Source organism: Dreissena polymorpha, chromosome 11 (assembly GCF_020536995.1).
Source record: "Dreissena polymorpha isolate Duluth1 chromosome 11, UMN_Dpol_1.0, whole genome shotgun sequence".
NCBI classification, from domain to species: domain Eukaryota; kingdom Metazoa; phylum Mollusca; class Bivalvia; order Myida; family Dreissenidae; genus Dreissena; species Dreissena polymorpha.
In genome coordinates, this window is record NC_068365.1 from 24,731,250 (window position 1) to 24,758,645 (window position 27,396).

The 27,396-nt window shown below is 33.2% G+C and overlaps 1 protein-coding gene across 1 annotated transcript in view; it reads left to right on the forward strand.

Annotated features, from left to right (window-relative positions):
* Window positions 1–27,396, forward strand: part of LOC127850424 (E3 ubiquitin-protein ligase rnf213-alpha-like) — an 85,176-nt gene that overhangs the window by 8,176 nt on the left and 49,604 nt on the right. Inside the window, exons 12-38 of the mRNA XM_052383447.1 lie at window positions 970–1,100; window positions 2,856–2,939; window positions 8,685–8,791; window positions 9,515–9,659; window positions 10,549–10,735; window positions 10,870–11,113; window positions 12,085–12,240; window positions 12,392–12,488; window positions 13,326–13,491; window positions 13,764–13,932; window positions 14,040–14,167; window positions 14,320–14,517; window positions 14,880–15,002; window positions 15,151–15,271; window positions 15,369–15,610; window positions 15,855–15,960; window positions 16,097–16,207; window positions 17,730–17,822; window positions 18,667–18,828; window positions 18,957–19,117; window positions 19,242–19,464; window positions 19,918–20,088; window positions 20,466–20,528; window positions 20,832–20,941; window positions 21,020–21,157; window positions 25,387–25,528; window positions 25,617–25,810. Of these exons, the coding sequence (XP_052239407.1) occupies window positions 970–1,100; window positions 2,856–2,939; window positions 8,685–8,791; window positions 9,515–9,659; window positions 10,549–10,735; window positions 10,870–11,113; window positions 12,085–12,240; window positions 12,392–12,488; window positions 13,326–13,491; window positions 13,764–13,932; window positions 14,040–14,167; window positions 14,320–14,517; window positions 14,880–15,002; window positions 15,151–15,271; window positions 15,369–15,610; window positions 15,855–15,960; window positions 16,097–16,207; window positions 17,730–17,822; window positions 18,667–18,828; window positions 18,957–19,117; window positions 19,242–19,464; window positions 19,918–20,088; window positions 20,466–20,528; window positions 20,832–20,941; window positions 21,020–21,157; window positions 25,387–25,528; window positions 25,617–25,810 (3,972 nt within the window). The remainder of the gene's footprint in view (window positions 1–969; window positions 1,101–2,855; window positions 2,940–8,684; window positions 8,792–9,514; window positions 9,660–10,548; window positions 10,736–10,869; window positions 11,114–12,084; window positions 12,241–12,391; window positions 12,489–13,325; window positions 13,492–13,763; window positions 13,933–14,039; window positions 14,168–14,319; window positions 14,518–14,879; window positions 15,003–15,150; window positions 15,272–15,368; window positions 15,611–15,854; window positions 15,961–16,096; window positions 16,208–17,729; window positions 17,823–18,666; window positions 18,829–18,956; window positions 19,118–19,241; window positions 19,465–19,917; window positions 20,089–20,465; window positions 20,529–20,831; window positions 20,942–21,019; window positions 21,158–25,386; window positions 25,529–25,616; window positions 25,811–27,396) is intronic.

Below are 27,396 nucleotides of genomic sequence, written 5' to 3' on the forward strand. Positions count from 1 at the left end.
AGATCAGCCAGAATAAGATAAAAAAAACACATATATTATATGGAAAACAAGGCGTTTCATTTATTTAATCGTTCATATACTAAGGCAAATCAAACCATTTATTGGTAATTTCGGACGAAATTACAAGAACGCAGTAAGTTAAATTGTAGCGCCTAGCTCTGTACTATATCCCCATATGGGCATGACTAAAATTGGAGATAATTGTTATCCGCTAATTTTATTGTTGATATCACATATCTTACTTCATTGAAAAATACTTCAACTACGGACACTATTTGTTTTGAAATAATTCAGGCGAACTCTGGAATTATCATAGATACAGTTGACGCAAAGAATACTCTTTAAAAAGAACGTCACTGATTTTCCAAACGGCAATATTTCAACAATTTGTAACATAGTCACAAAATTAAAGAACTCTTCAAATAAGAGAGAAAAAAGCCACTAATGACGAAGACTCATATTGGGTGTACATCTTCGTTTATGAAATCTTATCTTTATAAATTGATTAATTTATAAAGCGTTCAAATGCGATACGAATACATTTGGAATGGTACTTTTGTTTTCATTATTTTTGTTACAACACGTGGACAACGCAAACCTATCATCAAAAGACTTGTAACATAAATTGTTTTGATTGCCGAGTAGTTGACGCTATATTCTTGTAGTCATGAGAACACTATTTCGAGCCAGGTCGGTCAACATTTTTAATTTTGTATTTTCTAAAATTATGTTCCTGTTTTATAATGAAGCTAAACAGTTCCGTGGTGTAACTCTACCAATTTACGAATTTACGAGCACCTTTCACCAATTGCACTTTATGTGAACTAGTCTATTTAAAATAAAGTACCGTTTCATAGAAAGCGACTTATAAAGGCGATTTTCAAACACATTTGTCCGAAATTACCCGAAAGTCCGCAAATATTTTTATCGACCGGTTGCATAATCTGTTTTCGATTTATCTTTCATAAGTGGTCAGGGCGAAGTACCTCTTATAACAGACATACGCAGTATTTGGAAAAACTTCCTTGATTCGGTGAAATCCAGTATCAGTGATTTTCTAAGTTTAGGACATTTGGGCATAGTCCTGCGTCATCTTGCCGGTAAGGTTTGAATTATTATAAATATGTTAAATAATAATTATAATAATAAAAATAAACTTCTGCTACTACTACTACTACTACTACTACTACTACTACTACTACTACTACTACTACTACTACTACTACTACTACTACTACTACTATTACTACTACTACTACTACTACTACTACTACTACTACAGCTACTACTACTACTACTACTACTTCTACTACTACTACTACTACTTCTACTACTACTATTACTACTACTACTGATACAACGACTACTATTACGACTCATAAGACTATTACTACAACTACTTCTACTACTACTACTACTAAAATTATTACTACTACAACAACAACAACAACAACTACTACTACTACTACTACTTCTATTACTACTGCTACTAAATCTACAACTACTACTATTACTGCTACTACTGCTACTACTACTACTAGTACTACTGGTACTAATACATCAACAACTACTACTAGAAGTATTATAACTCCTCCTACTTCTACTACTATTACTAATACTACTACCACATCTACTACTTCTACTACTACTACTACTACTTCTATTACTACTACTACTTCTACTACTACTGATATTACTACTACTACTACTGATACAACGACTACTATTATGACTCATACGACTATTACTATAACTACTTCTACTACTACTACTACTACTATTACTACTACTACTACAACAACAACAACAACTACTACTACTACTTCTACTTCTTCTATTACTACTACTACTACTACTGCTACTACTACTATTAGTACTACTGATACTAATACAACAACAACATCAACTACTACTAGAAGTATTATAACTCCTCCTACTTCTACTACTATTACTAATACTACTACCACTTCTACTACTTCTACTACTACTAATTCTACTACTACGGATACTACTACTGCTATTACGACTATTACTACAACTACTTCTACTTCTACTACTACTACTACTACTACTACTACTACTACTACTACTACTACTACTACTACTACTTCTACTACTACTACTACTACTACTACTACTACTACTACTGCTACTACTACTACTACTTCTACTACTGCTACTTCTACTACTACTACTACTACTACTACTACTACTACTACTACTACTACTACTACTACTACTACTACTACTACTACTACTTCTACTTCTAGTACTACTACTACTACTACTACTACTACTACTACTACTACTACTACTACTACTACTACTACTACTACTACTACTACTACTACTACTACTACTACTACTACTACTACTACTACTACTACTACTACTACTACTACTACTACGGATACTACTACTACTACTACTACTTCTTCTACAACTACTACTACAACTTCTACTACTACTGCTGCTACTACTACTACTACTACTACTACTACTCCTACTACTACTACTACTACTACTACTACTACTACTACTACTACTACTACTACTACTACTACTACTACTACTACTACTACTACTACTAACACTACTACTACTACTACTAGTACTACTACTACTACTACTACTACTTCTACAACAACAACAACAACAACTACTACTACTACTACTACTACTACTACTACTACTACTACTTCTTCTACTACTACTACTATTATTTCGATTTTATCATTTATCACTCTGATTGATCTTAGATATAATATCAAGGAAGTGGACTACATGCTTGTGCATGTGATATGAACACATTTAAAAAATAGATATTGATGAATTATGTTGTGGATTTTTTTCAGCAAAGGGACACGATGAAATAATGCAAAGGAAAGTTGCTGATATCTTCAAAATGGGTGAACCAAATCTTATAGTCTGCTCTCAAGGTCTGTTCAATGGAATCATGGAACATGCTTCTTAAAATTGATATTTTCTTATTTAACCATTTTGTAGGATACCTTTGATTTTAATATAAGATGTACAAGAATGAATTAATTTACACTGCTCGTATTGCACATTATATGGTACATATTCAATAATTAAAAATAGTTGTTGTGTACTAATTTAAATGTTATGATACACAAATAAAGGGACATTTTTCATTCATACCCTTATAGTCCAGTCGATTTGTGTGAAACTTGTTCAGAAAATGATAAAAGCATGAAAATTTGCAGAAATGGAGTAAAGGTTATAACAATTAATTTCGGATATGGACCCATCCGAAAAAATCAAAACAGTGGATTTTTGCAGCCATTTTAAAATGGCGGCCATAATTTGTTCATAAAAAATCTTCAAAAAAGCATAACAAATATATTTTTTCATCTATTTAAATAAAATTTGTTATATATATCTCTAATAATATCCCAAATCAATAAACTTCTTCAATTTGCAAAAATAAGACGGCCTAAATAGCGGCCATTTTGAAAATTATATTTTCCGAAATTGCAAAAACAGAAAATGCATTTTTTTATTATTTTTTATTAATAGTAGTTATCTTTTGTCATTAAAATTTCAAACGCTTACATATTACTTTTAATGTATATCCTAACACATTATCTATGTCAATCATTTTTCCACTCAACACATGCACACATATTTTCTGGTTGCCAGACTAAAACGTTCTGCAGTAATTCACGCGACGCCCTTAGCAACTGCCTTCGCAACGTCTGTCATTCCAGCACATGCTTGTGTAAATAACTGGGAGACTTTAAACAGATAATGGTCTATCTCAATGACGTAAGGCACGTCAATAGAGTATTACAAAACTCCCAATTGTCAATGACATCTAAACGATGTCTACAAAATACACAGATCAGTTTGACCGGATGCATATGGCCAATTTTGGAGATTATTGTAACGTTATTGTAAGATTGTAAATATTTGTATTTGGATAGAATTGCATATATTTTTTATGATTTTATTGCAAAAGGTGGGTGTTGAAAATATTTTTAAAAAAATCGGATTTTGTACACAGAAAAGTCGCATCGTTACATAAGACGCGGGTACACATTGTAGAAAAAAGCTGCGTCTTATACACAGGAAAATACGAAAATAAAAGGTTTTTATGCATTTAAAAAAAATAAATAATTGCAGCTTCACCCAAGTAGGTTCTTGCATTTGAAAAACATGTGACTTGTAAAGACATTATGGCAAACAGAATAAAACGTGTAGATGTTTATGATATACCTACCGTAAAACCCACTGATCCATTCGATTGGAAAGAATGTTTGATTTGTCAAGAGAGAACACATGAGAAATTACAATGTCATGCTTATACGAAAAGAACTGATGTAGATATTGGAGCTGGTTACTATTCATTTGAAACTATTATACAAAGATGTAAAGCAATAAACTGGTTCCCTGTAAAAATTAACCTACAGCAACTGGATGAAGGAAATGGCATTGCATCAACACTTAAATACCCCAAGGCAAAGTGACATAAAACGTGCAAAAACAAATGTTCTGATCTTAAGATATCACGTCAAGAGAAAAAGAAACAAACATCTGATGTTGTTGGAGATTTACAATCTTGACATGTAAGTAAACTAACCAGACGCAGTTGTGGTTATTCAACAAAAAGAATGATGCCCGGGTGCTTTTTTTTGTTGATGAGTCTGGAGACCTTTAAAAGGCATCAACATTCATGATAGTACGGGAATGTGCACTAGAACTACAAGATACAGTTCTTTTAGCTAAACAAAGTGCTGGTGATCTAATATCATAGAAGGCGAAATATCATACCACCTGCTTGTGAAATCTTCATAACAGGAAACGAAAACATGTTCCAAAAACCGAGGAGGAACGTCAGGACTCGTTCGATCAGGGACTCGTTCTTGCCGTTTTGGTAGAATATATTGATGCATCACGATCTGAAACTGATGCCGTCCCGGTATTCAAGCTGATAGACTTGCACAAACTATATACCGAGCGTCTTGAACAATTAGGCGTATTTGTTGAAGGTCATGTCAATGCAAAACGTTTGAAAAATAGGATATTGGCTGCCAGATTTACAAGCCCATAAGCAAGGAAAAGATGATGTTTAGTCTTTAAAGAAAATATTTGCGAGGTTTTCAAGCAGGCAACATCTTGTAATTACAATTCTGAAGGAATAATCTTCGCAAAAGAAGCAAAGATAGTGAAAAGAGATATGCTGAATCCTAAGTATCTATTTACAAGAACATTCAATGAACTCTGCCAACAAGAATCAGTTGCACAACTTTACGTTCATTAGTTAGAATGATCCTAGGAGGACCCAGCATTGGGACTCATTCTAGTAATGTTGTCGAATCGCAATCAATACTAACCATTTCTGAGCTATTACAGTTCAACTGTGCAATACGTCGTCGAAAAGATGCAGATGAAATATACCATTCTTCAGATATAGAGCCTCCGTTGCCAATATACTTAGGAATGGTTATCCACGCAGAAACAAGAAAAAAGGATCTTGTTCATAAACCTTTCAGTTTAGGACTCTGCATATCATATGACAGAGTGATGAATATATCGACAGCTATGGGACATTTTATTTGTGACAGATTTCAAAATGATGATGGTGTGTGTCCAGCGAAACTTTGTGGTAATATTTTAACAACCGGAGCTGTTGATAATATTGACCACAATCCAAGCTCCAATACAGCTAAATGATCATTGCATGGAACAGCGATTTCTCTATTTCAACACCCAGAAGTTGATTACCTAGGTACTGACAGAAAAGGGATCTTAATCAATGAAAACCTGAAAAGAGACAATATAAAACCATTAACAGAAAGATACTCAATAGTATCACCTGTCATTCTCCCGAAGGAACAAGCTGCTGTACCACTTTTGGAAAGGACCATTGATGATCCATCCAGACCCTGGTTCTTCGTTCTGGACCATCCAAATAACGCTCGTTGGCTCCCTATTCATGTGAGAGCTATGATAGCATTGGACGGCGTAGCACCAAGTATAGCGCCAGTAAAAAAGAAGGGTCATTTTACTGTACAAAAACTCACTACGCATTTTCTGCAATAGCTATCGAACATGCTCATGAGCAAAACAACAAATTACTGAATGGAGAAGGTTGAGTTATCGGGCTTACAGAGAATGCATCTCAACTTCTACGATGGATGGTATGTGGTCCAGAAATTGCTCGTGTGGTCAATGAGTTTGAGATTTCACAAGAACGTATCAAGCAAGAACAAACTAAAGAGCCGGACATAAAACACCATGAGCAACTAGAAAGTAAACAAAATTCATTTGTGAAACAAGTCCAAGCGATGACAAATACTCTTGAGAAAATGGGTAATCCATTCTTTTTAGTCCAAGGCACGCGTGACATTGCTGATCCGAAGGTTGCAAATACAATACGAAATATTGAACAGATTGGGAAGAATCAATAACAGAAATATATACTGGACAGATTGGGCAATCGAACTTAACTACTTTCTGATCCTTATATTGATGACCAATTAAAGACGTAGCAGAGTTGATGTTGTATGGGGTGGATATCACCAAGACAGTTTGAAAGCTTCAACTCGTTGCAAGCGTGGAAAAGGAATAAGAAGACGTGTTCAGGCAGATTAAGCTATTCCAGGAAATTGGGAAAACTTTCTTCGCATTTATGACAAGACGGAGTTATTTTACCTATCTAGCAGAACAGTGATCGACATTTTACGCAACCGATGACAAGATGGTGGTTTCGATACTCAGAATGGAAGTTGAATGCAATTGCCCAAGCGAGGATACAAGTCAAATATCACCATGCCACCATGAAGAGGCAGACACGCGCATTATGTTTCAAATTAAGGATGCAGTACAAACTGGTATGCGTAAAATAATGATCAGAATCGTACATACTGATGTTGTTGTCATTGCAATATTGATTGTACATAAACTGAACATACCTACCTTGTAGATAGCATTTGGAGTCGGTAAAATTCTAAGATACATACCAAACCATGAAATTTGAGACCTTCCAAGTCCGGTGTACTTCTTTTCTTCCATCCCTTTAGCGGCTGTGACCAAGTGTCATCCTTTCCTAATCGTGCAAAGAATACTGCATGGGAAACATGGTCCGTCTTTGATGAAGTAACAACAGATTTCGAAACATTGAGTGATAAGCCCGATATCGATAGCATCAATGAATGTACTTCAAACATAGAACGTTTTATTGTATTGTTGTATGACAGGAGCAGTGAGTGCATAACCGTAGATGAGGCAAGAAAAGATCTTTTTACTCGAAAAGAGCGTGCAATTAATAATACCCCATCAAGCTCTGCCTCGTTACACCAAAACACAGAGAGCGGCTTACCAGGCAGGATTTTGCTGGGGACAGTCACTTAACAAACAACAAGAACCCGAACCATCTAGCTCCTGGGGTTTGAAGTGCAACAAAGATGGAATGTGGGAACCTTTCTTGACAACCTTTCAGCAAGCTTCCGAGTATTGTGCTAAACTCGTCAGATGTGGATGCAAGAGTGAAAATGGCTGCCGAGGACGTTGCAAGTGTGTTAAAGCAGCTTTGAGCTGCACTGCTCTATGTAAATGTGGAGGGCAATGAGATAGGGAATTAATACATTTACTTTTACTTGGACAATAAATGTTTATTTGATCATGTACATGTGATCTGTGTTGTTTACGGATAGTGAACTCTTAACTAACATAAATTTGTTTAAAAAACTATTCAGATTATACCAATATCTTGCTATTGTTAATATGTTTGTAGTGTATATTTCAAATTGATCGTACAAAATTTTCAAGACAGTATAATATAATATTTTTTATTGATTTTGACAAATGTGGCTAGAATTTCATATTTCAAGATGGCCGCCTTTAAATTTGATCATATTTATTTTTAATTTGGTTTTTGATAACATTGATAAGGTAACTGGCATGGTAAATACAAGATTTCAGGTCAGTTGATAAACTAATAAAATTTTGATGAATTTTTAAATGTGTTATTTGGCAATTTGACGGCCGCCATTTTAAAATGGCCGCCATACCCCTATACGCAAAGTTTTGAGAGTGGGTCCATATCTGATATTGTTCAGTATGCTCTTAGGTAGTATTCTGCAAATTGTCATGCTTTTATCACATCTTGAACAATTCTGGTGAAAATCTGCACAAATCGCCTGGACTATTAATCCGTGTATACCTTTGATGATTCAAAACTTGATTGACCATATCGACATTTTGTACACTATATACAGAAAATCGCCTGCTTATTAGGCTTAAATCCCGATATATATTGTGCGCATGCGTATTGCGGTTTTTCATGATTCACAAAGATTTAACTATTGCTTCTGAATTTCCCGCGAATGCCTAATGTGAACTCTCGACATATGTTTAGATTGTTATTAGTTATTTCAGATAGCTTTACCATTCGTTAAATGTAATTTTAACATACAATTTAACCTATGCCAACCTATACAGCGATCTCAGATCTAAATACTCTTTCACAACGACTACGAATTATGCCAACTATCGGTTGCCATTGTTACGTATGTTGCGAGCAGAAATATGTATTATATTAAACGACTTATGTTTGATCGTACACTTAATTTGTTGTTATGGAAATATTTATTTAATAAAATATAATCATAGCAGCGGTAAATTTGCTTATGTATCTTGCATAATATTTATTTTTGAAGGGGAAGTTCTGAACGTGACACTCTCTATTTACATGTACGACAAAGTGCAGTCTCTGCCTTCTTCCGATGAAGTACTTCTGTGTGACGCAAATACTACAAGCGATGAGGTAAACAGAATTAAGTACCTCATAAGTTAACATAAATGTGCTGATGTTGTCTTTAGAATAAATGACTGTCACAAGTTAAACTTTAATATACTTCATATAAGCACGTTGGAATGTATCGGTATTTTTATCATGGCATTTGTACTATAAAAATGTGCTCTTTTCACGCATATGTTTATCTTGAAACATGATGTATTAGTGACATTGCAAAGAAAAAATATACAATTTAAGAAATATTTGTTCGATACACAAATAAAGTGGGAGTTGAGCTCACGACCAGAAACATCGCGCAATTCAATTACAATGCTGTTATATTACCGTCGTATTAATATTGCGTATTCGAATAGGCACCCCATGTTCATGTAATTTATATCAATTAACCTATTGCTCAGTACTCTTAGTCCGCGTCCATATATTTTTCTGAGCGTGTATAATCACCCGAACGTAATGCTAGGCAACAATTTAAGAACCATAAATAACAAGGTAAATTTCTTTTTGAAAATATAATTCCGTTGGAGGCGTAAGTATGTCCTTTTAATTCGTACTATTTGATTTGTATGTCATTATTGTCATAAACTATAGTGCTGAATGTCAAATGTTTACTGTTTATTTTTCTTGTAATATAGTATTTAGATCTGAATAAAATGAGTCATGATTTATTACGGTACGCTAATTAAATAAGCAAAATGAAGATAGCATGAACGCTCCAATACTAAATATTTGCAGGTGGATATATTTTGGCGTCGGGCAATGGGTAGTGACGGAAACAAAATATATTGCCTTATGAATGCAGATTTATTAAGCGGCGTAGTAGGCGAAGCTGCTGATAGGTCTTTGCACGACGTGGTGTTAGAAACCTCTCAAACGATAGGTATGATTAAAGTTTGCTTAATTATTTAGAAAAAGCTTACTTAAGGTATCAAACTTTTATTTCTGATTTTAACCTATATTCTTAAATGTGCAAGCTTTTTTACAAACATTTATATACGTTTTTTTTGCTTGCTGGATAAACATTTTAAAATCACGGGGAAAGAAATTATTTTATTGTTCACAAAATTCCTAACAAGATAAAAACAGAGACGACGGAATACTACGGGTGTAAAACTGTAAAATATATTGCTTCAATTTTTCTTTCGTAATTTTTAATCGATATTGGAATGTATTTAAGCGTTTTTAATATTTTGAAATGTTTCTATGTTTTGTTTACTTTAAATATCTGACGACGTCTGGGCTGCTTTTATTAATAAAAATATACAGCCTTATTAGTACATACCGATTTCAGCCTTAGCCGTTTGGTCAAGAGATCTCGGCTTCGAACCATTTTTATAGATGTTTTAACGTATTCGTTTTTTTTGCAATTATCCTTGATTACTTTCTATGCTTAATCACTCGACGTAAGAAATCGAACGGTAAAACGTCAAACCGTTTCAAAAGCTGTCAATAAGTTTCTGTCAGAAACAATTGTTGTGAACTTTTTGAATTAATTAATTAATTTGATTAAATTTATAATTGTGGGCATTGTTTAGCTACGATATTAGTGACACATACAGCGTAGGTTATCAGTCACTTAAATATACAGATCTTTTAGCATGCTTCACGGATAGTTTTAGGAATTGTACAATAAGTTATAAAATACTACTTGATAATTCGCTTGTTAACTGGAGTAGTTCAATTGTGTTCTTCATTTAAATGACATGGCACGTTTAAATAGTCCATACATTTGTGCTCAATACTCGAGGATAATAATTTTCCATTTTAAGATAACCTGAAATATCGTCTGGTCATCGTCTGCAGTTCAGAGAACGAATATCGCTGCCCGATTGTGTCTTCTCTTGACAAGTACATTCGACAAGTGCATACGATTGATCAAAATGCAGTGAAGGCATATATAAAAGACAAGTTGGTCGTGCAAAAGAATCCAGCCGCGTCATCTGTAGACTTTGAAAGGTATAACTGAATTTTTAAGTTTCACAAATATCCGCAAGCATATGTTTGACAATTCATTACACCAATATCAAAGAGACATTTGCAGGTTACAATTGATGTCGTTTAACGTTCGCTTTCATTGTGTTTATTACAAGATCTTCGGTGCGAATTGTAAAATCAAATCGAGCTGGCGTTGGAAAGTCCCTGTTTGTAACAAGACGAGCAGAACACTTGCAGTCTTTGTTTTCTGTCAACAAAACGATTCAAGCGCAATTAATATCCATACCATTACATGAAAAATACATCGACCTTGGCGAAGTAATTCAAGCATTAATTGCACGCACACCGGAACCAGGGATGAACACGGCGCGACTGTTTCATGTGAACATTGCACACGAGGTATTTTTAGTGTTCTTGCATTTTTTTCTCCATTAATACGAATGTTTTACACCCCTTATTTCATATCAAACGATTTAATATTAAAATTTATATTAATATATATTCTGTATTTATAAATATTTCATACTACATTTTAAATATAAATATATCGATAATCAGTACAACTTTTTTTACAAAAGTGAGAAATTTTCCAAATAATAAATTTAAGATGTTTTAATAAAAGGCTTGCTACAGACTCACGCGTGGCCATAAATCATGCCGCATGATTTTAATTTGACCTTGTACATCGATAAGTTATGTTTATTAACATTTATCAAATTCTTCTCTCAAATGGTTAATGTCCTACGCGGATATATACTTCGGTCAGAATTTAATCGGAATCCATGGGGTTTATCTAAAAAAGGGACTTTAAAGAACGGTGAAAAACGCCATTAGAAAAAATAAATTAAATTAATTAATATAAAATTAGACTTTATAATACAAGAACATATGACGAACCTTAGACAACGCTCGATGTTATTCTTTGTTTGTAATACGGCGTTTCAGCTCTTCATTAATATCGATGAAATAAGTTTACATATGCATTAAAATACCTCTAAGATAATTATTTACCCATCTGATATCATCATTATATTTTTCCTTTGATGTATTTATTAAAAAAGACACCATTTGGTGACTAACTAAATTTGAATGTTATCGGGTCTCGTCAAATTGAGATATTCGGCGAAATCACCTTAAATTTGATAATATTTTGTTAACACCTATAACTTATTGCCCCTTAAGCATATGCGCCGGTTGAAGGCTTTAACATGGGTATACAATTAGAGATGTCAATCGGCATGTTGTAATTTGAATGAAACTCAAAATGTCATAAATGCTTGATAAATTATACAATGCGGGAATTTCCGAAGTATCCCTCGTCTGCGTGGTTTAACGCATATGATGATTGCATAAAATACACTGCTTTACAGGTGCAAGAGGGCATTGATTTCCTTTTATTCAACCTTATTATTCTTGGATGTTTGGTGGACCGGAGTGGACTCGTATGGAGAAGAAACACAGACGATCTGTATCTGATAGAAACTATGCCAATATTTGAAAGCCAGTCTACAAACAACAGAGATAAAGTATGTGATGAGCCCTATCTAACTTCTAAAGCTTGTGAAAGGGACGTTTTAAACGGTCAATAAACACATAGCAATAAAAAGCTTAACAAATAATTGTGTTATAATTCTGTCATTTTCATATGTTGTATGTAACTTATTAAACACTTTTCAGATACATTATGCACATCCAATATTTGGAATACTTCCTGAAGTAACGTGTAGATCGCCGAAGGAGTGCAAAAGCATATATGCAAACGAAAGGCCAATTGGTAACTGCATACAAGCATAAAGAGCCAAAATCCACAAAAAGTTCTTTTATTATGTTTTATGAAATTAAAAGGAAATAAAAACGCATACTAAATAATCAAATAGTAATATTTGAATAATAATTAATCGTAAATTGTGTTTCAAAACACTCAATAGTGTATACTGTCTCTGGAATAAATCGAATAAGTACAATACGATCGTTCTAAGCGTACATTATAGTTGAGAGTCCGTTCGTTTAGAATCAATGCCTTTTTCACTCGTTATATCTGATGGCATTTTAGTATCCATTGAGTAATATCGATTGACAGAGGCTTGTATGTATATTGAGTTATGTCAGATCTGTGTAATACAATTGAACCATTTGGAACACTAATTCAAAACCCACAATTTAATACACATTTATGCACTTATTGATAACTCTATATTGGAAACATAGGTAAGGTTTTTATTAAAACACCAAACAGCGATCCAAATATCTATTATTCGGTAATTATAATTGGTAAATTCAAATGTTTGTAAATGCAGATCGCTTTTAACATTAGGCACAAAGTTATTAAGTTATTGCAATTTACTGCATGATTCATTTTTAATAATATTTCGATAAAACATGAAAAAAACACACATTGAATTTCGATGTTTAAATTAAAGTCATTTTTATGCGATTAAAAAAAAAGAAACAATACTTTGTGATTAAATTTCTTTGCTTTTATAGCACCAATTATTCTACTATAAGCTTATTATGTTGGCAATCAAATCCTCGTATTAATAATACATTATTATGATCACACGCATGTGATTCGAAGAATCCATATTTCAATCGTCCGTATATTTGTATGTAGATTACAGTCCAACAGACCAGCTCTTTGATGACCAGCAATTTAAAAGTCTGCAATTTCAACGCACCTTCCAGTATTTACAACGTTTAAAATTGGGGAAATCAATGTCTGACGTTAACCCGGCGAGAGTAGAAGGAAATAAACAAAACGCTCTAAGCATTCTTTTGGAGTATGTAGTTTATGATTTTTTGACCATGGCAGTGACTACATTATTTACGAATTTTATGGATAAAGATTAGGTAGTATTGCAAAACTGTAACTATAATTATGTAATTACATTAATTTATGTCTAAATGGTTCTTCTTTACTGCATAATTGCGGTTTACTATTACCACATAACGACATTTCGCAACTAGTCGTCTGACTTTAATAATGAGCGTTAGAGTTTCAGCAATGTTGTACTATTTGAATGCCTAATATAATATGTGTTTTTATTTATAGATGCTGTGGTGCGAAAGACCCATCATGGTCCGAATTAACTCACTTCGTTCGATTTCTCAACAAACAGCTTTCGGATTATGAGCAGAATGTGTTTGTCGGTCCGTTAGTTGCAGGAGACCTGCCTGGTTTCGCAAACTTTGTTCTGAGGTTTCTTTTGCAGATGTCAAAGGTAAAATTAATCGTTAGCTTTTAAGATTAGATTTTTTTTCAAAATTTAGTTTGATTATAAAGTAATTTGACTTCAGCTAATGCTTAATACAAACGCGTGTTTTCCAGGATTTTGCAACCCAGTCGTTTAACATGAGCGATGAATCTCAAGGGTCAGTAACTGCTTCACCAAAAACAACAGGAACGGCCGATAACCTCATAAATCAATTTTCTCTGAGACGGACCTGGGAGAGCAGGTTGCATATTTTTTGCATTGATTTATACATTATTTGTTTTAAATGTTTGCCTTTTAACCTTTTTTGCCTTTTTATAGCAATGTAACATTTTTTACAAAAGAAATTATCAAGGTCTACACATAATCTCGATGCATATATATATTACATTGCAGTCCTCATCCCTATTTATTTTTTAACTACGATCACGAAACATTTACGTTCTTGGGATTTATAATTGAGAGAGGATCGGGCAACATGATTGATAAAAAGAGTAATGCTGTGTTAGATCGAGCTATAATGACAACAACGCTGTATGATGCCTTGGTTCGAAACAAGGTGCCCCTACAGGAGAATTTTGATAACCTGGACAGGTTTGGATTATTATAAATACTTAGCGTCGACATAAAATAGATAAAGCTTATTAGTTCGCGTGCTATAATGATTATATATGTATGCTTTTCATAATGAGAATAGAAATGCTCGTATAAACAACAAAATACAAGCGAGTGACAATAGAAGTGTAGTTTCTTGAAATTAGTAAGGGTCTTTCTTACTAAAAAGTCTTCGATCAATTCAAATGTTCAAATTAAAAACAGCGAAATGTAATGACTGTATTGCCTTTTGTACAGAAGTACGAGTATAATAAGTTGTGTTATTATTTTGTACGATTGATAACACTTTGAAAACGTCCAATGTATAATATATCACGTTCATGATTATTACTTTCTTACAGAAAAAGAAAGATTGAGAAATTATGCCAGGTGATGGGGGTTAAGGTCCAACATGATCCAGACAAGACCTATGAATTGACCACAGACAATGTCAAAAAGATTTTGGCAATATATATGAGATTTAGGTATATTATTAAATTGCATCAGAAATACCAACTGCTGTTTATATGCACCGGTTTATTCCATGGACAACGAAGTAAATATATATAGAAATGGAAATGATTTGTTTTTTCGGCTATTTAATTTATACTCTTATAAACACAACCTTTTTAGATGCGACATTCCTGTTATAATCATGGGCGAAACTGGGTGTGGTAAAACGCGGTTAGTGAAGTTCATGTGTGCACTGCAGTGTCCTCCATACGTGGATATTACGAATATGATCTTAATGAAGGTAACGCATACAAGCATTCATTAAAAACAACATTATCGAAATGTCAATAATTATATGTTCATCAAAGTGGATGTTGACAAACAAGTTTTGACTTCAGGTTCATGGAGGCACAAACAAAGATGATATCACAAGGAAGGTTCATGCTGCAGAAAAAATTGCGAAGGAAAATTCTGACAAATATGGAAGCAGTATATACACTGTGCTTTTCTTTGATGAGGCCAACACAACCGAAGCGATTGGGGTGATAAAAGAGATACTGTGTGACGGAACTATTTGCGGTGAACCCCTGACATTCTGTAAAGAATTGAAAATTATCGCAGCTTGTAATCCATATAGAAAGTAGGTTGCAATTACATTATTTGGTTCTTGCTCCAGCAAGATTTCTTATCAAGCGCTTTCTTTCTAACGAAAGACAATATGTTTTGTGATATTTATTGATGCTTCCGAATTTTCGTTCAAGGTCCTTATCATTTATACCAATATTCAAGCGTGTAGTTGAACACGTTATGTACCTGGTTGACATGTATGTAGTATTTGAAGATTTTACTTGACATTGAAACAATTGGATTGAAAATCCTTTCAGGCATACTAATGAACTGATTAAAAAGCTGGAACAAGCTGGTCTGGGATATCATGTTGATGCTAACGAAACATCTGATAGATTTGGTCAGGTTCCTATGAGACGCTTGGTAATAAATACTTGAATTGTGTAATATGTATTTGGAAATATTAATGTGCTATACGTACATAATGTGATATGTGTAGCTATGCCGTTTATGCTAATAGTATATGTCATTGTTTTTGATTTTGTTGTTTTCAAAATAGGTTTACAGAGTTCAGCCACTCCCACAAAGCATCCTTCCTCTTGTTTGGGACTTCGGACAATTAAACACCAATGATGAAAAATTATACATTCAACAGATGGTTAGGCGTTACGTAAGTTGATTTTTAGATATAGTAAGTGCGTTTGGAATTTGTGTAATATTATTTCGCAAAGCATGCTTTTAAAGGAAAATCGCGATGTCGTTTACCAGTACATAATACAATCCTTAAAAAAGTATTTATTGGGATAATCCGACCTACTCAGCCAGATTGAAGAACGATTGAAAGGTTTTTAGGGGGCGTGAATTAATTGTTTTGGTAACCAAGTTCACAAGACAGACATTTCTTTTTGCGCATGTTTTGAATATACACACTTTTTCATAGATAGCTCCCAGTTTTCAAACTGTTAATTGAATATAGCTGTGGGAGGAGTCAGATTATAGACTTAATAAAACAAAATGTTGACACTTTTTCCATTTTTAATAACAATACGCATGAAGTTCCTGTTTAGCCTTTGTTCTGCAAGAAACTCGCACAACCGACATTCAAAATGTTCAACGACACCATATCCCTGTAGAAAGTGCATGCGTACACAATTGACATTGTTTCCGCTCAGCTTAAGATAACGGCAAAATATAACAGTATCAGCCAGTGGCCGATGGATGTGTTTAGGTCTGCCAAGCAAAGTTTTGAAATTAATTTTTCAGTGACTGGGTGATTTGGTCGAGTTCATTGAGTTCGCAAATCAAGTCAGGCACTTCAGGATTCAATAACTTCTCCGTTCGCAACACAAAGTACTTCTTCAATGAATGACAAACAATTGCTAACCACTATGGAAAGCAATTATCTATACATAAACAAGTTGGGTTCTTGGTATTTGATTTAAATAAACTATTTATCAAATGCACCCAAACGACACTATTTACTAGTATGGCGATTATGTTACTTTTTTTATTTATCGGATTTTCGTGGCCAATAATTTGTGATAACTGTTTATTGTTATTAGATTTACGTTTATATAAGCCATATCCACCTTTGAAATAATTCTATTGTTTTGTTATGCGCAATAAAAATGGCAATGAATATAGAAAAGAACATGTATCAAGTTGAACGCTTTCGGTTACTTATATGCTAGATGGTTGACAATGTTTGGCAGTCACATTAAGTGTTTATATCCATGCAAATATGATGTTGCCTCTAAGCTTAGTCGATGTCAATTACTAACTAAAACTAGCCGAATGTGTAAAGCTGGTGTTCCGTTTAACGTTTTCGTTTTCCGTTCTCCGTGACATATATGTATTAGGAGCGAAACGAAGATAAGACGCGGGACAAGTTCGAACGTATTTGCATAATAACGATGCATTGGTCGCATTAAGAACATAAGCGCTTTTTATTTTACTTAATTGAAGGGATTATCAAGTTGATTCGTAATAAGTATAAATAAAAATACTTTTGTGTAAGAAAACATTCATTAAAAAATCACATAGAGCGGCCTTGTTACGGGTCGGGTTATCCTAAGCAAACACAGGGTAATAATGGTCTTATCAATTACTTTTTTGTTGATTTAACAATAGTTTATATTATTTTCAATGTTTGTTGTGTGTTCCAATAAGTAGTCTATGGTATTAAAATAAAGGTGGAAGGAGGTAAACTGCCGAATATAAAGGACTTAAATGAAGTTATCAGCGAAATTCTTACAGTGTCACAACAATTTATGAGAAATCAAAAGGTAAGTGAAGTACTTATAATTCAAATAACTAATTGCAATTAATACTGTTTACAGCTGTATATTTCTCACTTTTGCCTCAATATCTCCTTCACTCCCCAAAATATTCTCATGAACCTCATGTTTGTATGTTTTTGCTCATTGAATCGCTCATTAATAAACACTCATTACAACTCACGGTGGGGATCAAATTAATGGTTGAATGTTTGAGGCTGTCTTTCCAACTTTGTTCGGGATCTCCTTTGTTTTTGCATGAAATTGGCATCAAGTTTTATTATATTGAGGATAAGGTAGTCAAGCTAGCTCACGGCCAATGTCACCTCTTGAACGAATCAGAACTGGTAAAAAACTGACTTTTAACGGAGCATTAAAAAAAAAATATGTTAAATTGCTTAAATCAACTTCGAGCATCCGGTATGCTTAAGATTTGTTACTGTTTTATAACAGTGCATTCTGACGATCAACTACATTTAAATAACCTTTCTGTTGTCCACGATTTACATCTTATGATAGTATTTTGCTTATTCCTTGAAGCAAGAGTTCTATTAAAGAAGCGCGATGACACATGTTCAAATAGAAAATGCATGTATAAATGTATAAGCTTGTACGCGCAGATGATATCGCTATTTTTGACTTTATGCGATGGTTTAAAGGATTTGTTGACTATTGCTAGCATCAACCTTTAAAAAAAACCGAATCCCTTATTTATAAAAATATTTTGAACAATAAATTAATAATAACTTAAAGAGTTTTCTTTTTTGTACCTTCAAATTGTTATTCAACGATAATGCATTGATTAATTGTTCACACACAAATCATTCTTATGAAATATATTAAACATTTTCAGGACGAATGCAGTTTTGTGTCTCTGAGGGATGTAGAGCGTGTTCTTACTATTCTAGTGTGGTTCGACAGACAGTTTGATAACACTTATCTTTTTAAAGAAATGAACAAGAAGCTGTTAAACAGTGAACAAAGAAATGGATCCACGAATGGAAACAAAAATAAGGCATTAAAATACATTTTTTACATACATATTTTCATTTATTTAAATTAGAAATCTGTTTTAACTGACTTCTTGTCAACTGAAAAGTGAAAACAATGACATTCTTTTCGAAATCATAATTATACTTCCAGCCATTGGATGATCTGACAAGATGTCTGGTTCTTTCCATCGGCGTTTGCTACCATGCGTGTTTAAGAAGCCGTGCAAATTACAGGGAAACTGTTGCAAGGGCATTTAGAGCACCATGCCCGCTACCAGGAGGAGCAGACCAAATATTGGAAGAAATAGAATGGTTATATATTTGAACAACGGTCCTAAATATGTGTGTCAATCATGATATTTGATTTTATGATGTTGTATGTATGCTGATGATGTGTGAGTTTAAAGTTTGTGCCATGTTCATGTTTTTCTTCCAGTTGCCAAGATGTATTTCTTGATAATGTAACTCTGGAAAAAAATATTGCAAGGAACACAGCTTTGAAAGAAAATGTTTTTATGATGGTAGTTTGCATTGAATTGCGGATTCCACTTTTTCTTGTTGGAAAGCCGGGCAGTTCAAAATCACTTACGAAAACGATTGTCGCTGATGCCATGCAAGGAAAATGTGCAAAGTTTCCATTGTTTAGACAACTGAAGCAGGTATTCCATTTAATATTAAACGTGGTTATGGTGTAAGCGTCTGGTGATGTGCACGTACATATAAATGTCCGTCTTGACCTTTCTGTAAATCCTAAATACAATGAATTATGTCTCGTTCGTCTTCTTGTAATCTTAAATTGATGAACTTCCTTTCACAGCGACATACTTTTTATTTAATGAATAATTTTCTTTGCTCAAAGTTCCAATCTAGAGATTTGTGTTATACGAAAGTTTTTGTTTAAGAATGTCAGTGAATGTATGGGGTTTTCTCTGTAATGTGCCCTTGTTAAACTGTGTACATTTATGGACACAGCGTGTTTTTCATGTTTAGTAAGCGGAAAATGTGTTATGTCTTTTATAGGAAACACATGATACAGGTGAACATATTTTTTCTACTTGATCTTTCTGAATTGTTACTGAAATTTGATATGTCATATTTTACTTTTTACTTAGGTCCACATGATACCATACCAATGTAGTCCATTGTCAACTCCCCAGGGAATTGTTGATACCTTCAAGGAATGTGCCCAGTTTCAGAAAGAAAAAGATTTGAATTCATTTGTGTCCGTCGTTGTTCTGGATGAGGTTGGACTAGCGGAAGATAGTCGACGTATGCCACTCAAAGTACTGTAATCTTTCAAAAGATTTATTTTATGTATAAATACTTGTATTTTAAGGCATCTTTGCAATTTATGTTTTATAAAAGCTTAGATTGTAGACCTTTTTGCTAATATGGCATCAATCCTTCAAAAATCGGCATATAAGTTTGAGCTTTATGATATTTTATTAGTGCTGAATGTATATAATTTTATTACAACGTAATTACTTGGACCTGCATATACAGGTAATATTTGTAAAATTAGTTTCAATGTAACCATTTATGCATAGCAAAAGATCTCTTTTATCGAGTATAATATTGCTTTTTTGTTAAAATATTGATATGTACACCTCAACATTTCACAAAACCATTATTTTTTTATGTGGTACATGTATATTATTAGACATTACACCCACTGTTAGAAGACGGCTGCCAAGGAGATGAAAACCCAGAAGCATATAAGAAGGTTAGTTTGCCTGCTCATTGTACATTATCAGTAAATATAAAGATTATATTTTCTAATGTATTTTGCATATATTTTTGTAACGATGAATGCTGCATTAAAAATGTAAATAATGTTAAAATAAATCTTTGATTGTTCTCGTTGCTGCCCCTTTTATGCGATAATACATCTCACAAAAAACTCGATGGTACAACTCCTCACAGAATATGATGCAATAATTATTAAATTACTAAAATCTAACGAATTAGCCTTAAGTAAATACTTTTATTAGAGTTATTATTGTATTATGTTGTATTGAAAACACAGGTAGCATTTGTTGGATTATCGAATTGGGCACTCGATCCTGCGAAAATGAACAGAGGTATTCTTGTACAGAGAGAGGTTCCTGATACCGAAGAACTAAAACAAAGCGCCAGGTAAATTTCTTTTGTTTTCTGTAGAGTTTACCTTTTCATCATCTTGAGCAATGCTAAATAATATTATGTTATTTCTAGAGGTATATGCCAAACAAATGAAGCGATACAGCCATTTATGGAGCCGTTAATTGAACCACTTACTTTGGCCTATCTTGAAGTGTTTCGTGAAGCATCAGAACAGATGCGCGAGTTCTTTGGTTTGCGGGATTTCTACAGGTAAATAGGCGTGGTTGCTTTCAGTTGAATGCTAAGTTTAATTCTTTAATCATTTCAACCCGTTAAATTTGCGATATTGTCCTATTTGGTATGTGTTGAAATAACAAGGTAACTCTTATCAGCAAAGTTAATTAACCAAAGGTAACAGTAGACACATGCTATATTTAAACATTGGCCAAAATAGATTGAAGATAGTAATACGATTTTGTATTGCGGACTATTACACAAAGTTCGATGCCCCTATGAGTATACCAGATATTTATTTATCATAGTTATTGGAAAGGCAAACTCCAAAAATTTGAAATTCTGCTTAAATGATTTGTTTGCTTTATTGTATGGTGTTTTTCATTAAAATGGAGAATATTAAATACAAAACATAATCGCCCGTACATGTTTTACGCGAAGAAGTATTAACATGGACCATTCCAGACAATGTGTTCAATGTAATTCATATTGATTGTGTTTAATATCTGTTTTGTGTAATTTCACTTATTGTCACTTATCACAAATAAAGAGTATCGTTCTTTCTAAAAAATTAGCCGGCTACTCATGAAGCTTATTTATCCCTGTTAATATTGCAATACTTGTACTATTTTATGTTATATTAAAATCTAATTGTTAAGTAATAAATATTTAAGCTTGATAAAGATGATTTACGCGTTTGTCGACAAATCAAAGCAAACACCGACATGGTTCGAGGTATTGCACTGCGTTAAAAGAAACTTCGGAGGACTTGAACTGATAAATCCGGAGAAACACTTTGAAGATCGACTACGTTCAGTGATAACATGCAGTGGTTCTGTAAGACTTATTTTTAAGACATCAAATTAAGCATAAGTTTGATGGAAAAACTCATGAACGACTTCTAAATATGTACACATATTTGTAGTTATGAAGTCAATAGTATTGTTAAAAAGCTTTCATAACGGGTACATTATTAAGTTATTAAGTCCTGTTCATGAACTGTGATTTAATGCTACAATCCAAATGCATTGATGTAAATGTATGCATTTAACAGTACAATGAGTAAATATGACTTCCTTTTCAGCCAAGTTTTCATGATCCCGATTGCAATCCAAAAGGATTAATTGAAGCTTGTCTGTTGGGTTCGGTCAAATTAAAAGGGTATGTTATTTAATATTTTAATGTTCCATTAAAATACCACTACTCAAACAAAAATAAAATAAACTAACATATTAGTTGCTATAATTCATATTGTTAAATCCGCAACAGATTTAACTCAGTACCAGTAAACTAGGTTGCGACAAGCGGTGTTTCCAAATACGTTTCTTGTTTATACGTCCGTTGAACACGGGACGTATTATAGTTTCACTCTTGGCGAGCGGGCGGCGGCGGGCGGGCGGCGTCCACTGCAGTGTTCGCTCTCTAATTCAAATAGTTTTCATTCGATCTTCACCAAACTTGGTCAGAAGTTGTATCTAAACAATATCTAGATCACGTTTGAATATGGGTCATGTCGGGTCAAAAACTAGGTCACAGGGTCACTTAGTGCATTTCAAGGATTTAGCATGGTTTCCGCTCTCTAATTTAAGTAGTTGTAATCCAATCTTTACCAAACTTGGTCAGAAGTTGAATATATACCATATCTAGGTCAAGTTCGAATATTGGTTGTGCCAGGTCAAAAAATATGTCACAGGGTCACTTGGTGCATTCAAGGATTTAGCAAGGATTTGCAATGGTGTCCGCTATCTAATTGAAGTTGTTTTCATCCGATCTTCACAAAGCTTTGTCAGAAGTTGTATCTAGACAATATCTAGGTCATGTTCGATTATGATTCATGCCGGGTCAAACAATAGGTCACGGGGTCACTCAGTGCATTTCAAGGATTTAGCATGGTGTCTGCTCTCCAATTGAAGTAGTTTTCATCTGATCTTCACCAAATTTGGTCAGCAATTGTGTCTTAATGATATCTAGGTTAACTTTAAATATGGGTCATGCCGGGTCAAAAACTAGGTTACGAGGTCACTTTGTCCATTTCAAGCAATTAGCATGGTGTCCGCTCTCTAATTTAAATCGTTTTCATCCGATCTTCGGAAAATTTGGTCAGTAACTGTGTCTAGATGATATCTTGGTCAAGTTAAAATATGGGTCATGCCGGGTCAAAAACTAAGTAACGTTGTCACTTAGTGCATTTTAAGCATTTAGCATGGTGTCCGCTCTCTAATTGAAGTATTTTTCATCCGATCTTCATCAAATTTGGTCAGAAGTTGTTTCTAAATGATATCTCGGTCAATTTCAAATATGGGTCATGCCGGGTCAAAAAATAGGTCACAGGGTCACTTAGTGCGTTTGAAAATATCACCATTGTGTCTTTTACCCTATTCCATTAGTTGTGATATCATGCTACACGGGCGTATCTTGTGACAGTTTGGCACTCTTGTTTAATATCTCGTGCCAACTAACTGTCGCTGCGAGCAACATTGATTCATTTAAGTCAATCGACTTTAAACACGAACGTCGTTATTCTGAATAATTTATGTCAGTTCAAATAATATTACGGTTCGTGTAATGTAATCGTACTTGCGCCGCAAGTGAGATACTTGCGCTGCAATTGAGAAACTGAAACATTACGCTCGTCGCCAAGCGCATTAAGTTATATAATGGTTTTTCACTTTGCGGTATCTGTTTCCAATTAACATATAATATTATTTGCACATTTTTTTATGATATATTCATAAATATTATACGCACGTTTGTATTATCATAAACATAATCTTAGATGCTCGTATCGTACATTATTTGTAAATTACTTGTCTTAACATAAGCATTACAACGGATGCAGTGAATTTTCATTCACATATTTATTCATAAATAGTTTATATCTTAAAGCAAATCTAGTATCTGATTAGCTGATTATACATTTTGCGGATGTCTGTATATAAGTATATATGGACCTCATGCTCAACGTTTTTACAGATGTTACAACTCAAAGTTTGTGTTGCTGCTTTATACAAATGTTTTTTTACACAATTTAGTAATCTTTTAGATAAAACTTATTTTCAAGATTTAGAAGCGTAAAGCATTCTGATGTTAATTAATGAATAATGTTTGGATATTCCATTGAGTTTTTAGGATTGATTGAAACGACACATGCTTTTCTTAGAATAAGTTGAATATTTATTTCATGCATTTAGGAAATTTTCAAACAATATTAAGCTTTATCACTTTATATATTATATCTACAAGTTGTAAACACTTACGCAATACATCTATAATATGTAGCTATAACAGTTACATAGACAGTGACATCATTACTTTTAATATCCTTCTACTTTTCATAACCTACACGAATAATTGTCTTATTATACTTCTTTTCTTCTCTTTCTGCTTCTCAATTCTTCTCGTCTTGACGTAACTTAGGCAATTAATAAAGAGTAAAACACAACAACAAGTGAAAATGGGGTTATATAATTGTGTAAGATATTTGTACATTTGTACATGTAAGTAACTAGTTTTAATGAAACACCTTAGCGTATAACGCAGTTCTCAATTGTCCTTACAGACGAGCATCCGTAAACCATTATCATAGTTGTTTGCTTTTGAAGTTTCTTGGGTTAAAAATATCCTTGTATGTTTGCAAAAGCCATCATTCTATTACAATGTATCATCATCCTTAACAACCACATCGTCATTATCATTATTTATCATTTTTCTGACGGATCATCATATCTTGCTGGAACCTTACTATTCTGAATAATACCAACACGATCACTTTAATATTGCTTAACATCATTAAATCTGTATATAGCTTACTATTGCTATTACTACTGCAGTAAACAAACAACTCAATATTCAAATGTATTTTTTCCCTTGCAAAACATGGGAAAACACCCCATGGGAAAACAAAGAATCACATAAGCAAATGAAAATATACCAAGGGAAAGACAACTTTTAGTAGACAACAAATAAAATGAAAGTAATGGAATTATTATATAAAAGCCATCACTTATTAAGCAAAACGCATTTTACCTTTTACTTGATCTTAAATAGGCAAATCTAAAGGAAATTCATAAGTTTTGTTTTGCAAATGAGTATTAATATTCCTTATGCATGATACACATATATGTGAATACACTTTTCTCGTATGAACTTCGGTACATATTATTGCTTTCTTAATATAACATTACCTTTGAAAATGATTCGACTCAATTTACATCCCTCTCTCATTTATCTTAAATCCTTGGCTTGAACTATTAGATTATTTACAGAGAAAGTCGCTATTTGCTGTTATTGACCGACAACTATGGCGCGTTATCCATCATTCAGAAACAACTTTTTAAAAAGAGAAGTGAAGTTAAGCCAATAACGATCTTTGGAAGCAGTTTTCGCAGTGACCAAGAATACACACAGGTAAATTTGCAATTCAGCAATATCACTAGTGAAAAACAAATTACTAAATTTATATTAGTTTTATACTTTTAAATTTCTGTTAATTTAGGTTTGTCGAAACATAAACAAGATAAAATCATGCATGGAGACGGGAAAAACGGTTATTCTGTTAAACTTGGAGAATGTATACGAAAGTCTTTATGACGCTCTTAATCAGTACTACGTATACTACGGAGGAGAAAGATATGTGGACCTTGGTCTAGGAACTCACAGGTTGAAGTGTACTGTTCACAAGAATTTCAGGTAACAATTTATAATCCTTATGCATTTGTTTCTGAACTAGCAAAAGAAGCTGCGAATACTTGATTATAACATATTAATTTATTAATGTTTATGCATCAAAGTCTGCTTGATATAATGTTTAACAATGGACTAGATTTAATCACACAATTGATGCGCACATGAATATAACTTGGGAACCTCTTATTTCTGACTTTGTTTTTTGTTATGCGTGATATTTGAATGCTTTTCATAAATATAATTATATTTGATTCAATGGTTATACTGAATAGGCAAATATATTGTTCTTCTAACAAGTTAAATACTTTTTGTGAACAGACTATTCCAAATAAATGCTTTCCGATACTCAATCTGCCACGTCTACAATTTTTGCTATCTAAAGAACTCAAAGGACACTTTGGTCAGGAAATACGATCAAATAAACATCACTAAATATTATTATAATTATCAAATATAATTGGACTAAACTACACATGTACGATTTAAAAAAAATAAATGAGACCTGACCCATATGTGATTTCAGGATTGTTGATTTAGACAGTGTTTGTAAAACGCCTTTTAAATAGCTTATTAAAACGTAATACTATGTTTCGTATACAGAGGAGATACTAGGAACAAGGCACAGAAAGTATTCACTTATAACTGATGTATTTCGCCTCAATATGGCCGTTGCAATATATTCCATGTACAACTTTGTAAATTTATTTTGGTTAAGTAACATGACGAAAATGTACACTTTCAAAACGCTTACTGAGGTGATATGTATAGAAACAAAATAAGTTTTTTTCCGTCTCTAAAGCAGAAGAGTTTAAGTATTTAATTGATGTATTATTCATTTACGTTCAATTATTGATACTATACAGCGTACACTGTTTTGAAAATACTGTGAAGTCATTTCAATACATGTGAACCATTCTGTGGGAAGGAACGATGCTTTTAAAGTGATTATAGGGTGATTTATATTATGAGCAACTTGTCATTGCGAACTTTGAATTTGTGTAAACAATATTATTTTAGTTGGCCTGTTTAACAATATTTGTTTTAATAAAATTGAATAAATATTTGTAAATATATTTATATCTGAAAAACGTAATGATTTCGATTGATTTCGATATTGCAAATTTCACTTCCAATGACAGGATTCGTCAGAAGTGTCCTTCTTATGAAATTTGCATTTCGCAATGAGCTAAATATGAAATTATCTGCTCCTGATTTTAACCGGCTATAAACTTGCACTGGCTAAGAATTTGTTTAGACAATGCTTCTGATTTTACTATTGAGTAATATGCCGATTCGTTCATATGTGTCAAATGAGCTTATGACCGGGCTAATGATGTCAATCTCTCTTCGTCAATAATTTTACCGTGTAAACTATTTGTAGACCACATGCATGACAAAATCAAACATGATTAGAACATTTGTCTCAATAATATCTGTGCCTTAACTGGGTTTCATTGGGCCACTTAATCAAATTGAAGAAAAAAATTATGTGAACACTCGATAAATCGCTTATCCTGCCGAATCAGCATAATATGTTTTAAACACATTTAGTGTGATGTTCAAAATTTGGTTTTATCTGTTGAAAAATC